At 55.2% G+C, this 16,306-nt stretch overlaps 5 protein-coding genes across 5 annotated transcripts; 3 read left to right on the top strand and 2 right to left on the bottom strand.

Annotated features, from left to right (window-relative positions):
* Nucleotides 1–768: 768 nt before the first annotated feature.
* On the top strand, nucleotides 769–2,683 carry CORC01_00126 (cycloheximide resistance protein; the record flags this gene model as incomplete). The annotated part of the gene is made up of 3 exons (XM_022611784.1): nucleotides 769–1,327; nucleotides 1,392–1,965; nucleotides 2,038–2,683. 3 exons carry the CDS (start codon nucleotides 769–771, stop codon nucleotides 2,681–2,683), a joined length of 1,779 nt encoding a protein of 592 aa, XP_022481789.1.
* A 683-nt stretch (nucleotides 2,684–3,366) lies between these two features.
* Nucleotides 3,367–5,085, bottom strand: CORC01_00125 (pyruvate kinase; the record flags this gene model as incomplete). Its single annotated transcript, XM_022611783.1, has 3 exons — nucleotides 3,367–4,534; nucleotides 4,595–4,812; nucleotides 4,888–5,085. 3 exons carry the CDS (start codon nucleotides 5,083–5,085, stop codon nucleotides 3,367–3,369), a joined length of 1,584 nt encoding a protein of 527 aa, XP_022481788.1.
* Nucleotides 5,086–8,138: 3,053 nt separating this feature from the next.
* CORC01_00124 (uncharacterized protein) lies at nucleotides 8,139–8,703 on the top strand (the record flags this gene model as incomplete). Its single annotated transcript, XM_022611782.1, has 4 exons — nucleotides 8,139–8,141; nucleotides 8,255–8,330; nucleotides 8,419–8,461; nucleotides 8,559–8,703. The coding sequence occupies 4 exons, from the start codon at nucleotides 8,139–8,141 to the stop codon at nucleotides 8,701–8,703; spliced, it is 267 nt and encodes an 88-aa protein (XP_022481787.1).
* An 828-nt stretch (nucleotides 8,704–9,531) lies between these two features.
* Nucleotides 9,532–11,493, bottom strand: CORC01_00123 (uncharacterized protein; the record flags this gene model as incomplete). Its single annotated transcript, XM_022611781.1, has 1 exon — nucleotides 9,532–11,493. The coding sequence occupies one exon, from the start codon at nucleotides 11,491–11,493 to the stop codon at nucleotides 9,532–9,534; it is 1,962 nt and encodes a 653-aa protein (XP_022481786.1).
* A 1,284-nt stretch (nucleotides 11,494–12,777) lies between these two features.
* On the top strand, nucleotides 12,778–15,967 carry CORC01_00122 (WD repeat domain-containing protein; the record flags this gene model as incomplete). Its single annotated transcript, XM_022611780.1, has 3 exons — nucleotides 12,778–14,751; nucleotides 14,814–15,411; nucleotides 15,471–15,967. The coding sequence occupies 3 exons, from the start codon at nucleotides 12,778–12,780 to the stop codon at nucleotides 15,965–15,967; spliced, it is 3,069 nt and encodes a 1,022-aa protein (XP_022481785.1).
* Nucleotides 15,968–16,306: the final 339 nt, after the last annotated feature.

The raw sequence follows: 16,306 nt of genomic DNA, 5'->3' as shown, positions 1-16,306 counted from the left end.
CAATCAAACCCCAGTCTTGAACGGGGTTCGGGCCGGAGTTGACAACTTTCTGCCTTCTCTTTCCCCTTCCTCGTTGATTTCCCCGGAGAGGGGAAATACATGCCCAATTGAGGTACCGGGCTGACTTACCTAGGCGAGGTGGAGTGGAGTGTGGTCTGACCTTGTCGAGTCAAACCCCCGTTGAGATGGGCAGCGACAGATCACATGGTTGTTTGTTTAAGAGGCGTAGATGTCCATGGCTTTCATTTCCTAAATTCCTTGAAAGATCTGCTGTTTTTTGACGTTTCTTCTGTAGAGTCACTTCTTGGCGGCCACGAGAGAGATTGCTTTGCTGTGCCGTTCCCTGCTTTTTATACTTGAGATCACCGCATCTCGATTTTGACATATAATTGCCGACTTCTCATACTCAACTAAAGTAGTTTCTTAAAGCTCTCATTACACTCAGTGGAGCCTATCAGAAGAGTTCTACACACACTGTCTCTCGGGAGGCATTGTGGCTCACAGTCTTGCAAGAAATACAGTTCAGGCAAGTCTATTCCTTTCTTTATAGGTAGATACGCGAGCATTCGAGCCTGTTCCTTTGAATCTGTAAATATAAACACCATGTCTTCCAATGTCAGGCTCAAGGCCATTACTGCATGGCGTTCCCAAGTGCCAAGCTTTCAATGTCACAATTATCGTACCTCCTGCCCGATCCATGGCTCCGCAGTCCCGCAGTGTACGTAGTCATCGAAACTAACAAAAAGGGCAAGATACTGTAAAGTTCCGATGACCCCAGAAACAAAAGAACCGCGTCGGTCTGCGGAAGAGCAGACGGCAATGCACAGAAAAACTGAGGAAGACGAAGAAACAAAGGGCCTCTACCAGCTTGAACGCGAACCCACGAGGGAAGAAAAGACGGCCGAGGCCCTTGCAGAAGGTCACGATGCCGACATACCTTCCAGCATGGGCTACGTCCTCGACGAACGCGGCGAGGAGAAGAAGAGGCGCTCCCTGGCGCTGGCGCGGACAAGATCGCGATCCCTAGCCCGGAAGTCTACGACTCGCGATGGGGACAACGACGTGGAAAGGGGAGTGGACCCAACAGAGAAAGACGGCGACGGCGGCGAGAGCTCGGAAGACGAGAACATTGTCTGGTGGGATGGTCCGGACGACCCGGCGAATCCGTACAACTGGCCGAGTTGGCTCAAGGTCCTCAACTGTACCCTGATCAGTGCCATGACTTTTGTCACACCACTGGCGTCCTCCATCTTTGCCCCCGGTGTGCCGGATCTCATGCGAGAGTTCCATAACAACAGCCCCTATCTGGCTGCATTCGTCGTCTCCGGTAAGCACGCATTTCAATATCCACATCATCCACATGAAAGTGCAAACATACTCATAAGTGCTAGTCTACGTGTTGGGTTTCGCTGCCGGACCCCTCCTCTGCGCCCCCCTCAGCGAAATCTACGGCCGGACAATCGTCTACCACGTCTGCAACCTCTTCTTCATCTGCTTCAACGTCGGCGCCGCCCTCGCACCCACCCTTAATGCCCTCATCGTCTTCCGCCTCTTCGCCGGCATCTTCGGCTCGGCGCCCATCACCAACGGTGCCGGTTCCATCTCCGACATGATCCGGCAGGAGAAGCGCGGGGCCGCGATGGCGGCGTTCAGTATCGGGCCCCTATTAGGCCCCATCATCGGGCCCGTCGCTGGGGGGTTCCTCGCCGACGCGGCCGGTTGGAGATGGGTCTTTTGGCTCATCGTCATCGTTAGTGGGGTTCTTAGTATTGTCATGGTCACCTTTCTCCGGGAGACGTATGCGCCCATCATCCTCGACAGGAAGGTCAGGCGCCTTCGTAAAGAAACTGGGAACACTCTGCTACGGTCTAAACTCGATATCGGGCTCTCCTCAACCGACTACTTCAAGCGGGGCATCATCCGTCCTCTCAAAATGATTGCCTTTTCCCCAATCACCCAGATCTTGTGCGTTACACCGTAGCCAATCTGAGGCTCTCTGCGTTGACCAATATTGTCTCAAACTAACGAATGCAACAGTGGGCTCTATATTGCCGTAGTCTACGGCTACCTGTATCTCATGTTCACGTCCATCACGTCAGTATTCATGACGCAGTATGGATTCACAGCCGGCACAGCAGGCCTAGCCTTTATGGGTCTCGGCGTCGGCTCCATGATCGGCGTGGTCTTCTTCAGCCTGTCATCGGATAAATACGTGAAAAAGAAAGCCGAGGAAGCAGACGCCGTAGCCGACGCCACTGGCACGGTCCGCGAAGGTATGAAGCCAGAGTACCGCCTCGTCGCCCTCCCAGCGGGTGCCGTCTTCCTCCCTGCCGGCCTATTCATCTACGGCTGGACGGCCGAGTACCACATACACTGGTTCGTGCCCATCTTGGGCACAGGCATCGTTGGCATAGGCAACCTCATTATCTTCATGGCGTTGCAGATGTACCTCGTGGACGCCTTCACCATTTACGCCGCCTCGGCCCTTGCCGCCAACGCCGTCGTGAGATCCGTAGCTGGCGCCACCCTACCTCTTGCGGGTCTGAAAATGAATCAAAACTTGGGTGTTGGCTGGGCGAGTAGCATTCTTGGTTTCATTGCTGCCGGAATGTTGCCTGTGCCGTTGCTGATTATGAAGTACGGCGAGTACTTGCGGAAGCGTTTCGAACTGAAAGACCTGTAGACATGATTAGATTAGCCGCGTCGGGAAGACCTAACATAAAGACCAGATGGTATACAGACACAATGCACATAACACACGACCCGAGTAAATAAAGCATCTGGGCGAAATGTTCTGGGTAAGAGGCATGGATATGAGAGAGCTTTGTCGAAACCCAATATTCTCTTCCTCTATCTCGGCATCTACGAGACTCATAAGAAACATTGCGTGGTGCTTGGTGGTCTATCGCTACTGAATTGCTCCCAAGCTATTCTTGGTGGGGATTTTCCTTCGCGTCTCATTAGTTTCACCGGCGAGACTATTCGACACGCCCACATGGTCCTCTCTCAGCTAGAACGGGCGGTTTTGTGAGCGGCCCCACGAGGCAAGACGTAAGATCCTCGTTGCCAGTCCTTTCTCTCAGGACAGCGTCGTCTTATTGGATCCATCCATCTGCTGAGCCCCCTGCGAGAGCTTGTGTATCGTCTGATTGATTCTTCCTTCAACTTCGGATGAACTCAACACAGGTAACCGGCTCGTGTGAGATTCTTGGAAGGTGATATCAACTTTATTCATGTGTGCAAATCATACTCGTGTGTGCTGGGCAGTATAGCCCGTCATCGTCTATCACGGTTCTAGGTACTTTGGTATCTCCCGCACGCCGACGGGCATCTTCTCTTTTCATTCCTCATCCACAATCAACTCCATTACAAGGTTCCGATGCCGAGGTGCTCAGGGTCAGCCTTGACGATACGCAGGGTGTTTGTGTTGCCCATGCCGCCCTTCCAGCCCTGGACGACGACGAGAGTGTCACCCTTGCTGACAACGTTGAGCTCCAAAGCGTGCTCAACACCCCACTTGATGCGGCGGTCGACATCCTCTTGCCAGTTGACCTTGCTGAAGTCGGGCTTGGCCTCAGGGAACAGGAATGGGTAGACACCACGGTACAAGTGAGCGTAGCGGGATGCGGAGGGGTTTCTTGTGACCATGAAGATGGGGCACACGGGGCGGTACTTGGATAGAAGGCGGGCAGACTCTCCGGATGTGGAGAGAACGATAATGCCGCCGGCGTTGAGGTCGAGGGAAGCTCTGACAGCGGCCATGGCGCAAGACTCGACAACACTGACGGGCCGCTTAACCAAAGTGCACATCTCCTCGAAGTGGGAGACGTAGGGGATGGTGTTCTCAGCCTTGAGGCAAGCCTCGTGCATCTCGGAAACGGCCTCGTTGGGGTAGCTACCCTTGGCGGTCTCTCCGGACAACATGACACAGTCGGCACCGTCGGTGATAGCGTTACCAACATCGCTGATCTCAGCGCGGGTGGGGCGGGGGTTCTTGATCATGGACTCGAGCATCTGGGTGGCACAGATGACGGGCTTGCCGGCTCTGTTGCAGAGGGCAATCATCTTCTTCTGGGCAGCGAAAACCTCAGCAGCGGGAATCTCGATACCGAGATCACCACGGGCGACCATGACACCGTCAGTCTCGGCGAGGATCTCCTCGAAGTTGTTGAGACCTTGACGGTTCTCAATCTTGGCAATAATCTGGATGTGCTTGCCCTCGGGGCCGAGAACATCGCGGATGTCCTTGATATCCTGACCGCGGCGGATAAAAGAGGCAAAGACCATGTCGACGTTGTTCTTGACGCCGAATCTGAGATCGTTCTTGTCCTTCTCGGAAAGGGCGGGAAGATCGACGTCGGTGTTGGGCAGGTTGACACCCTTCTTGGAAGAAATGAAGCCATTGTTGCGTGCGCGGACCTCAACGGTCTTGTCATCCTTGACGCTAAGGACGTCAAAGGCGAGGACACCGTCGTCGACGTAGATGATGCGGCCGGGCTCAATGACCTTGGTGATGTTCTTGTAGTCGACGTACCTATCAAGCTGATGGTTAGTGGTGTAACGTGAAAGCTGATTGAGGGAGGGAGGCGCTTACATGTTGTCAGTGTCGCAAGCAGTGGCGTATTGGTCGTCGGTGGTGAAGTTCAAGACCTTGCCGGCGGAGATGGGGAGATCCTCATCGTTCTTTGTGTTTCCGGTGCGGATCTCGGGGCCCTTGGTGTCGAGGGCAATGGCAATCTGACGGCCAGGCTGGGCCTTCTCGGCGGCGCGGGCATTGTCAATGACGGACTGGTGGTACTCGTAGCTGCCGTGCTGTTTAAAGGCGACGGGTTAGCAAGGTGCGCGGACTTGTGGGGAGACGTTTGGCGTCTAGGTTGGGGGGGTTACGGAGAAGTTCATGCGAACAACGTTGAGGCCGGCCTTGCGCAAGGCGTTGATGGCCTCAACGGAGTTGGTCTTGGGACCAATAGTGCAGATAATGGAAGAGCGGCGGTAGTTCTTCTCGGGTTGGTAGGCGGTGTCGAGGCTGGAGAGCCATGCGATCTTGCCGCCGACATCGAGATGGTCCTTGGCGGTAGCGGCCATTGTGTGAGTGTGTGCGTAGGTATGCGTGTGTTTGGACAGGTGATGAGGGAGTTAAGAGGAAAAGATCGATCGCCGGGGGACGGAGGATGGTGTAGCAGAGAAGAACCGGGCTACTAATAGATGGTCGAGGCGAAAGGGAGGAGTGGAAGAGAAGGAGGGGTCTACTGCGGTTGTTAAATCCTGCTGGGAGTGGGGGCGGGCAGAGAGAAGACAGAGAGGGAGAGGCAAGGCAAGGTCAGGCAAGGTACGTAAGGCCAAGGGGAGAGATAACTAATAAAAAAAATACGATAAAAAAAGTCATCCAAATCGACGAGGTTGACGAGTGAGACTCTTCTACGAGGGAACAGGCCAATGCAGGGTTTATGCACAGGAGAAGTAGGTAGGTAGCCTCAGCCAGGTATTTGTTGAAGACCAAGACGGGAGGAGAGAGAGACACACGAGGGGCAGGGACGAGAAACAATTTGCTCCTGGCCCAAACAAGTGAAGCTGCCCGGCGGCGCGCTCCTCTACTTGCTGGCTGCGTCGGCGGTGGTGTCGGCGCCTTTTTTTCACTCCTTCTTTTTTTTTCCCACTCTGTCCGGGTGGCCGCCGCTTTGCCCCTCGTTGAACTCCTTCCCTGCACCGGCCGGCACCACCCCGTTTGGTGAGGTGAGGGGGAGAAGGTGCTGAGCTGCCCCTCAATCCAACGGAGTGGTCTGTGCACCTCAGTCCATGGCCGGATGGCAGGAGTAGCACAGGCTGCACCTCACCAATCCCTGACAGAAAGTCAAGCGCAGCTTTGGCAATAACGACCTTGGCCCCCCACCAATGTGAGGAGCTTGCGGTGACAGGTGCCCTACCAGCTAGCTGCCTTACCTCAGCTCAGGCCTCAGGGTCCCGCGCTTCACACCGGCGTGGCACCTCACACTTTCCAACTTTTTGCCGTCTCATGTTGAGACAACGAAAAGAGACGACGGAAGGAGACACAGAAGACTCGGGAGCTTGAGGTAACTTCCCCATTGAAGCATGCTCCCGCTTCATCTCCTTCTCACCTCACCATTTACACCTCGCTCATCCATCAGCTGGAAACGCTTGGCCAATGAGGCCATATACCCACGCCTACGGGCCGAACAAGGTTTACGCAAATAGCACATACCAAAACGGCCCGGGACATGGTGAGGCACCGCCAGGTAGGGTGAGGTGAGGTGAGGTGAGGTCAGGCCAGCCCAGAAAAACAGCGTGGTTTCAGCAGATGGTAAACAAGAAAATAAATAGATGCCAACTAAGGTAGAAACCACAACGGAAACATTCAAGGGGCACCAACGCAACGCAATGCAAAAGGACAACCCAAGAAGACCGACGGAGAATGATCCACTCACCTGGTACCTGTAGGGGTCGTGCTATTTATTCTCCAACGCTCGAGCTTGTCGAGCTGGATAATAGACCAAAGTAGCAAGTGTGGTGACAATACCCAGAGGTAGAGAAAATGAAGGCGGAAGAGAGTGGAATGATGGAAGAGGTGTTGGCCGGATGAGGTGGGCGACGATGAGTGATTTCAGTCCATAGGTTGGATCCAGCGCCATCCAACTGTCTAGTTCCAACTTCGGCCATTCTCTCGTTTTATTTCGCTTCACCATCCTCTAACCTCCCGCTACGTCACCTTCCGTCGTGCACTTGCACCTGTTGCACACTGGCGCAGCTTCCATTTTGCGACGGAGCTCCGGCCAGCTCCCTTGGGCTGAGTTGAGCTGATTAAAGCCTCAAACACTCAACAAACTAGAGGCCATGCCGGGGCGGGCGGCGGGCCACACACAACCTTGCGCTCTTTTGGTCTTGGCCTTGCCCGGGTCTGAGCTTCCTTTGCCAAACGGCACCGCCAGCCCGATCGTCCGACCCCTCGAGAAAATGCATCCATGGCACCTTGAAAACCCGCAGAGAGCCCCTCCGTGGTCAGATGCCCCTCCATCCGCTGGAAAAAGGCAAGGACTCCAAAATCCAAATGGACTCGCCGACTCGGTCCTTGGTTTATGGATTTGGGGGAGGGGCCACGGGGGTAAAAGGCCGCTAGGTCTCTCAAGTGTCAAGGTGGAGAAGTCCCCTGGTCCACTTGCACCTTGGCATGCTTCGCACCTCTCATAAAAATGCGAAAGGGCGACAATGCATTTGTCCATGACTCTGTCAGCTCCGGCAGCTCAACACCTGTGTACGGCCAATGACCACGTCAAGGTAAGGTAAGTGGACCGCCGCCGGTGCACCGTCGGACAATTCCATTTGTGCCGCGGAGGAGAAAGAGCCCAGGTCCCATCCGAGCTCCGGCTAATCCGCATTGCTGGTGACGCGATTCAAGCCGCCTCGATGGTTCGGGTCCGAGTCGCGCTTCTTCTCTCTATTTCCCTCATCATGTTCCAAAAGTTGTGCTGGGAGTGTGACACCCAGGAATTGGTGTCTTCATAACTTCATGGAGGACCCCGTAGGAAAGACACGAAGGAGATGGTATCCAAAATCCCAGAGTAAGGCAAGGCACCTTGAGGCTTGAGGTACAAGGCACCTCAAGGCTGAGGTAATTCATGGTCAGCAAGCCATAAAATCGTCGCTTCTCCACTTGGAGCCACACGAACTCAAGATGAGCTTAATTGACCTCACGTCTCCATGACTTTGATTCCCACCGACGACACTCGGTGAGGATCCTTGGTATCGCACATATGGGGGCTTAGATAAGATATGAACGTAGACATCTTATCTTATCGGAATGTCGGATAGTCTCACTTTAGCCTGAGGCATTTCAGGTTGCTTGGTGTGCACAGTCCACTTGGACAGTCGTCCGCCGGGGTAGGTATCCAGAGGTACTCCAGTTGCTCCAGTGTGGCTGCCAACTCCCATGCACCTTAGGCGAGCCTTGTCTCATGATCAACATCCTTCGTTTCCAGCCTTTGACATTTGTGATTACGCCGCCACAACTCCGAGACGACGACGATTGGAACCCTCAAAGATAGCAACAATATCGAGGGACAACAAACAACAGATTGAGAAAAAAGGAACCGAACCAGACAGACCTTTCAACAACTTGCACCAAAATGGTTGGTCCAGCCTTTTCTACCCCCGTCGGGCTGCTGGCGAGCGGCCCTCGTGCTCTGGCTCGCCTCGCTGTCTAGCGTGGAGATTTGCTTGCGCAGTCTTAACACCTCCCTAGCTCCTCAACTTGCTGACTCTGGGCCTCTGGTCAAAGATTGGACGTTTGACTCACTACGCATTCGATGCGGTGCTCTGTTAGTCCCCCACCCCCTCCCCTGTTCTGCAGTTGATTGCATCGTCTGCCTCGATCGGTTCGTTCGCTAATCCTTGGGAATTTTTCAGTCTCCGCCTTCCTCGCCGGCATGCAGCGTTCGACGGGCCTGACGTGAGTGACTATCCGATGTTTCGATGCGAATACCAGAGTCCCGGCCGACAGATAAGACGCAGCGCGGCTAACATGTGCCCATTCTGGGAATCGTCAGACCCAGTTTCAAGACGGACAGAGCTGCCGGCGAGAACAAAGACGTTTCAAAGTGGATCGAAAAGTATCTCGGCGTCGGCGAGTGGGTGATGGATCAGTCGGTCGCCATTGCCGGCTCCAGTGGTTGGTTCGAACGCAGGCGATAATTCGAACTCGAGACAGCACCAGTTGAATCGTTATCCACGGACCCCCGCCCTTCCCATGATGGTCTGGAATCGGATCTCCCTCCTCATTCATTTCCAGCTTTATCCTAGGTGGTTTTGCCGCATTATGATTCTCGAAACGCTCTGCGACTCCTCGGGAGATATCAGCATGGGGCTGCTTCTCAGCGGTGTAATCCCAGTGGGCTGAGTTTGCTGGCTTTTGTGGTCTCGGAAAGCAGATTTGTGTCTGTATGCGGGCGTTATGGGCGACTAAGGGCAATTTCCTAGCTGTACTTTGGGGAACAGAAACCGAGCCTTCACCGGCGAGCTCTTGGTTTTATTATTGCGAGGCCCTTTGGGCACCGGGCTACCCCGTGTAAATCCTTCCAACCGGACCTATGGACCCCACTTTCGGGATCGTCCTCTTCGCGGGATGCGGCCATAGCCGAGGTTACCGACCAAATCCAATCCGCCACGGTCTGCCACTGCAGCTCCTCTCGTGCGCCATAGCTCCCTTGGTTGACAGCTGGTTACCTTTCGACGTGACTCTGTTAATGATATTATGAAGAGAGGCAAAATAAAAAACAGTGAACAGCCGGGCGTAAAATTGCTCCTCCTTAAACGCCCCAATTAATTGAATCATGGTCTGCGGGGTATCCTGCCCAATCCCACTGTCCTGTCTTGTTTCTTGTCCATCCGTAGCATAATTCGTGTTCAAAAAAAAAGCGTGCTCCAACAACACCTTCAGCTCCTGGCAAACATTGTACACCCGAGTTGAACCCGTTACAAACGCTATCCAAAGCGCACATGTCAAGAGACCCTCCCTCATGTTCAGTCTATACCCTCATCGTTACTGTGCTCCGCGAGGAACTCTGGGGGGACCTCATTGTCACTATCACGCCTCGAAGACGACGTCCGTATAGACCCGACGTTGGAATGGTCATCATCATGCTCTTCCAGATGCTCTTCCAGATGTGACACCAGCAAGTCCGGCGGGACCTCATTGTCGCTCTCCCCTTGATGACCTTGAGTCGTAGCTGTGGCTACATTCTTTTGCAGCATCTGCTCTTCTTGGTCATCGCCATTGTGCCAGGGTTCTTCGATATCGTCAACTTTTGCCGCCGCTACCTGATGCTTTGGTAAACTTCCTCGAAGGAGACTTGCGGCATCTCGGAACGCCTCGAGTTCAGCGCCGACGGCACATATTAGAAGGTTCCAGCTGTTTTGTTCAGCCAATCTCATGTTTGCTTCAAGCTCCAAGATGACCTGGGCCATCCGCGGCAAGAGAGCCTCGACGCCCTCTTGTTGTGCTCGCGGGGTCTGTTTGCCCTTGGCCAAAGAAGCACCGCCGCTTAGGGACTGGCGCAAATCCGCCTCGAAAGTCGTGACGAGTTTGACCGTTTCCTGCCACAACTCCGTGCCTTGGTCAAGCGCATCGCGGTCCTTGTCCACCTGCGCCTTTCGCTTGTGGAGGAAGTCCATTTCGCTTTCCCACCAGTCCTTGGCCATGCTGAGTGTGCGTCGCGTGGGTATCATGCGGAAGAACTCAGCCCCGCTGGGTAAGTCTTGGACATCGTTGCCACTTCCAGTTTCATTCCGCGATACGGCTTCGATAACATCAAGATCCAAGGGTTCGATGGGAGGCCGGCGTAGAAGGGAGGTGACCTCCCCTTCGACTTCTTTCAAAGCACCCCTGTAGCCACTCAAGCCAGCCTCACGACGGTTGTGGACATCTTCCATCTTTCGCTCGAGCCATCGGTGGCGATTTCTCATCCCGACGAGCTTCTCCTCTAGCTCGCGGATTTCTTGCCCTAAAGTATCATGCTGTTCTCCCAAGGTTCGGAGCTCCTTTGCCAGAGGCTCCTCCTCATCGTCAGCCAAACTTTGCAATTCGGCAGAAATGCTAGCCCTGCGCTTGTCCAATTTATCCAGATACGAGAGGGCTTTCTTTCGTTGCGAGAGGGCCGATTCGATGTATGCATTTTCTTCCGTCTTGAGACCGGTGAGGGCTGCCAAGGCCTGTCGCAGTCCGCTCCGTGCCGCGCGAAGGCCCTGTTGACCGTGTACCTTGGGTTGTCGAACAGGTATTATATCGCCGCGAGGAGTCGCGCGTATCGGAGGGTCTAACGATGCCACCATGCGAGACTTGGACGTCGCTGTAGAATAGAATGTCCCCGTCGGCGTGCTACTCCCAGAATCGCTCCACGTCTCAGCCCCTCCAGTGCTAGCGTCGAGAGTTTCAGCGCCAGATCCTAGTCTTGTGGCTTGTATGTCGAGCAATCGCTGCACCTCTCTATGGAGAGCTCGTTCTCGGTGTCGTAGATTCCGCCAGACAGAGTCAACGCGGGACTTGCTTGAGTCGCGCGAGCTGTGGTCGAACATTATGCTTCCAAATGATAGCCGGCTGGAAGACATCCCCTTTGCCTCGTTCTGGCGTACTGGTCTCCGAGGGCCCCGCCTCCCCGACGCCGCGGAGGGCTGTAATACTACTGAGGCGGTTATGGGTGGTGGGGGGCCAGCAAACATAGTCTTGGGCTTCAACTTGGAGAAGGTGTCCGCCGGACCAAAAGGGTCATCGTCCCATGGGTCCAGGGGAGAAGGAGAGCGCGCTGTCGACATCATTATTGGCAACGGCGGCGACTCTGACAGCAGAGATACATCGGGCCTGGGGGACAGATCATCGAGATCGTAGTCGTCTGAAGGCTTCGGACGGGACGTGTACAGTGGCAGAATGGGAGGTTTCTGTCGGGTCGGCGAGACTCGGTCGAGGAAGCTTGGTGAGCTAGATGCCATCATGGCGCATTCGACGCTGCTGAGCGGGACGGGGAGAATTGGCGATGGCGCGGTCAGCAGGAAATTCGTGGTTGGCAAGGGTGCTGAGGGTGCTCGTCGGAGAGATGGCCAAGTCTGGACTATAGCCAAGAAGTTGTCAATCAGAAGAACATATAGACATTGGTGACGAGTATGAGATATTGAATACGGCAGGATGCTACGGCAAACGTGTGGATTCTACAGGACAGAGCATAGCAAAGTCGACGATGGGAAAGCAACGCCAGGTGTGAGGGTACGAGATAAAGAGTATCTTTTGGTACCTACGGGAAGCAAGAGCTCACGAGCTCTGAGCATGTGCCACAGCCGCCCGTGCGAGACAGACGTCACACGGCGGGTTACCTAAATCATTCGTGCACTTCTTAGGTAAGCTTGGAGTCATTTATTATCGATAAGCTACTATCCGATTAAGGAATGTATTAGTGAGGTAAGGTACGGACCTTAAGGTACCTACCTACCTTACCGTAAGGTAGGTATCCGAATTGGACGATGCTATCCGTTGGGAGTCTTTCGAGATTGCCTGTTGTTCACATGGCTCACGGGGGAAACGCGAATAACGGGCCCCCATAATTGTGCCCAATCAAATGTTTGAGAGGTGTCGTGTGTATCCGACCTGTCTGGTTGCCTTCCATTGCCTAGGTCAGTACTTACATTAATGAGACGGTCTACTTTCCTTGGCTCACTCTTTTGGCCTGTCCTCATCCCTGGCAGCGTTTGCGTCCGTGTTTCCGTGTGTCCGTTGTCCGTCTATCCGTATGTATGCCCAATGCCAGGGCCCATCAACGATGAACGACTCGGGCGTTCATTAGTCAGGGGGTGCCGCTGTAGATACGAGTGATTTTTCTGCCGGAACGACAACGCGAATAACAGATTGCTTGCTCTGCAAGTCAATTCGGAAGGGGTATTGGAGACCAGACAGAATATAGGACAAGTTCACCTCCCGCACACCACCATCAGATCAGACAAGACTGCGGATGCCGAGGACTTTGGCACTGCCACCGTCTGCCCCTGGCCTGCTGTTGTCTGCGTCTTCGTCCCTCCTCCCTCATCCTTTGTGTCTTGTTCCTCGCCCTGGCCATCTCATCGTCGTCCTTGTTGTCGTTCTTCGTCTGCTTCTTCTTCTTCTTCTTCATCGTCTTGTTATTGTTGTTGTTGTTCGTTCCCCGTCCGTCCCGCGTCCCATTCAACCCACGCGCGCGCATATCACTTGGTTGGCCACATAAGGAACACAACCAAAAATAAATAAATATGATGCACTTTCTGGGTCATCGTCGAACGGCCTCGCAGCAGAGCATCGACCCCGAGACACAACAGCAGCCACAGCAGCAATGGCGTCCGCACCACCAGCAACGCCTAAGCGCGTCTTCGGCGCTCTGGCAGGCGGCCCAGGCCTTGGGGTCCATTGGAGCCCCGGCCGCTGCCGCTGCCGCCGCCACCACGTCCCCTCCAGCTCCCGCTCCTGCTGCCTTTGAGTCTGCTGCTTCGTCAGCCTCAGCCTCCAATGTCAATTTGGATGCCCCTCCAACAATTCATAGCACGGCTGGCCACACCCGCCCACCGCTGCCCAATCTGGCGCCTTCTTCTTTGTCGTCTGTATACTCGCAGCACTCGCCATATTCGCCTTGTGTCCAGCAACAATTGCAACAGCAGCAACAGCAGCTGCAGTCTGGCTACCTCCAGTCCAACAACAACTCGCATCCTCCTCCTCCTCAAACCGGGCTCGGCATCGGGCTCGCTTCTCCCACCACTTCCTCCTCTCTCCAATACACCCCGGGAGCCTCGAATGCAGCAGCCTTGACGTCAACCTCGACCTCGACACCACCGTCGACGTCCACATCCACAACGGCAGCCTCCACTGCCGCTGGTGCGCCTGGGCCATTAGTGCCCAAAGTCCCCCCCGCCGTCCCCCCCGCCGTCCCCAACTTCCACTGGGACAACGACTACTACCACGAGACGAACAATCAGAACACCACCAACAGTAGGGCAGTCACTCGTACGCCCACCACCGCCGCCGCGACCGACTCCGCTTCCGCCTTCGCCCTCCAGCCTCACCAATCCCATTCTTACTCTCGCTCTCATTCTCATTCTCACTCCCATTCTTATTCGCGCTCTCACTCCCATTCTAACCCCTACTCTCCTTCCTCCTCCTCCTCCTCCTCCTACTCCTCTCAGCCGCCTTCCGCCTCCAGCAACCACCCTCCTTTCTCCCACTCTCGCTCCCAGTCGGACTTCGAGTACAACCAGCAGCGTGCCTCCCTCCCCGCCGCTCTGCTTCCAGCCCACGGCCAACAGCTGCACAGAGACTCTACCTACTCGCTGCCCGCCCACTCCACTGCGACTGAGACATCAGGGCCGCCGGGCCTTTCCCCCTCCGTCACTCTGCTGCCCGCGCCAACGCCCTCCTCCTCACCTTCCTCTGCTCTCGCGGTCATGAACCAGCAACAGCAACAGCCGTCGCCGCCGTCGCAGCAGCAGCAGCAGCAACAACCCCAGTTCCAGACTGGCACCCCGCGACGCCCCAGCACCTACAACTCCCAGCACGACGAATTGCACATGCCAGCGGGCATGATCCAGCACGGCCAGCCGTCACCCCGCGAATACTCATCGTCGTCTGCTGCCCCGGCCGCACCCCATATCAAGCTGGAGCAGTCGTCCCCAAACACTCACCCCCACGCGCCTTCCTACCAGAGCACATCGTCGGTGCCTAACGTCTTGCAACCAGGTGGTGCAGGTGGTCGTCCTCCTGCCACCACTGCCAACACCGCCCCCAGTATGTCTGCCATACAGCCTCAGCAGCAGCAAGAATATCAAACGCCTTCCAAACCTCCCAGCCTGAGCCTGTCCCACAGCTACTCGCGCTCCTCGCCTGCTGCCGGATACGAAGGTGCCTCGTCCTTTGCGCCCTACACGCCCACCACTCCCAGTGGCTCAGGATCCCAATTTATGTCTCTACCGGACCAGAAGTATAATGCGCCTGGCTCCCAGCGAAACATTTCGAATACACCCTTGGGTCTGGCCGATATTCGACCCCGCGCCGATTCGAGCATGTCCGATGGCGTGCCCGGTAGCGCTGCATATGAGCTTGCCAATGCCCAGCCTGGTACCAGCAACTACCTCGCTCCTTGGGCCCTGTATGCTTTCGACTGGTGCAAGTGGCCTCCCCAGGGCAACGGCGCTGGGAAGCTTGCCGTCGGTAGCTATCTAGAAGACGGGCACAACTACGTACGAACCCCTCGCTGTGATGTTGATAGCTTGATCTGGCTAACACTATCATGTCGCCCTAGATCCAAATTCTGGATACCCAAATGGTTCCGACGCCCAACGATGTCTATCAACCGGGCACCCCGAAGATCAACCTCGAGTTCCAAAAAGTCGCCGAGGCCACACATTCCTACCCTGTGACGCGCCTGCTCTGGGAACCGCCCTCTTCGCAGAAGCAGTCCACCGACCTCCTTGCGACCTCTGGAGACCACCTTCGTCTATGGTCTCTCCCCTCCGAAAGTCCTGTCTCCCAGAGCAACTCCATAACCAATCGAGCCAGAGACCCTGCCGTCACGAAACTTACGCCTCTCGCGCTACTTTCCAACTCCAAGACCCCTGACCATACCGCGCCGCTTACTTCGCTCGACTGGAACACGGTTTCTCCTAGCTTGATAATCACGTCCAGCATCGATACCACGTGCACGATTTGGGACATTCCGTCGCTGACGGCTAAGACACAACTGATTGCCCACGATAAGGAGGTCTACGATGTGCGCTTCTGCGCTAACAGTGTTGACGTCTTTGTGAGCTGTGGACAAGACGGTAGCGTCCGCATGTTCGATTTGCGTAGTTTGGAGCACAGCACCATCATCTACGAGCCTACTGGAAAGGATGAGCGAGGTACACTCCGCCTAAAATGCCACTTTTGCAAGCTCTGTGATACTGATTAAACATGACAGATGCCAATGGTGGACGAATTAGCCCTACGCTCGCGCAGCAGACAATGTCGAACCCCCCTCCATTGTTGAGACTAGCAACTTCTCCCCACGATACCCATTTGCTGGCTACATTTGCGCAAGACTCAAACGTAATTCGGATTCTTGATGTGAGACACCCTGGACAGGCTCTCCTCGAACTCCGGGGCCACGGAGGCTCCCTTAACTCCATTGAGTGGTCGCCCACAAGGCGTGGCGTCCTGGCCTCCGGAGCCGACGACTGCCAGGTACTGCTCTGGGATGTATACAACAGCAACCCTGCGCTTGGTGGCGGGCCACCTGCCAATGGTGCCGCCCAGCCAGACAACATAAGAAGTCCGTACGCTAGCTGGCAGTGCGATTACGAAGTTGGTAACCTAGCCTGGGTGCCGCATCTCTCCAGTGACCAGGGAGAGTGGCTGGGAGTAAGCGCTGGCCGGGGTCTTTGGGGTGTCAAGACGTGCGGACGAACCGGCGCCTGAAGGAACTGAGGGCGACGAGCAGCAACTAATCCGACCGCCTTGCTGCGTTGTTCATAAATCTGGCTGGTCACTCATGATGTATGCATCGCAAAGCCTGGCGTTTAGGGATCGGCTCTTGAGCCGGCTGAAGGGAGGGGATACTGTCTGTGAACTACGTTTCAAACGAATTCACTTGGAATAGGCAGTCAGTTGAGGCGAGTTGGTTTCAACGCACCTTCAACGCATCACAAGACTCAGTATTGACCCCCCTGGTCGGTGGTCAGGAACAAAAGTTTGGGACAGTTGATGGCTATATACCGGAGGTCACATTTGAAAGGGATGAAGGGAATGTTATGATAT

This window comes from Colletotrichum orchidophilum, assembly GCF_001831195.1.
Source record: "Colletotrichum orchidophilum strain IMI 309357 chromosome Unknown Scaffold_1.1, whole genome shotgun sequence".
In the NCBI taxonomy this organism is placed as follows: domain Eukaryota; kingdom Fungi; phylum Ascomycota; class Sordariomycetes; order Glomerellales; family Glomerellaceae; genus Colletotrichum; species Colletotrichum orchidophilum.
This window is presented reverse-complemented; position numbering and strand designations above follow the sequence as displayed.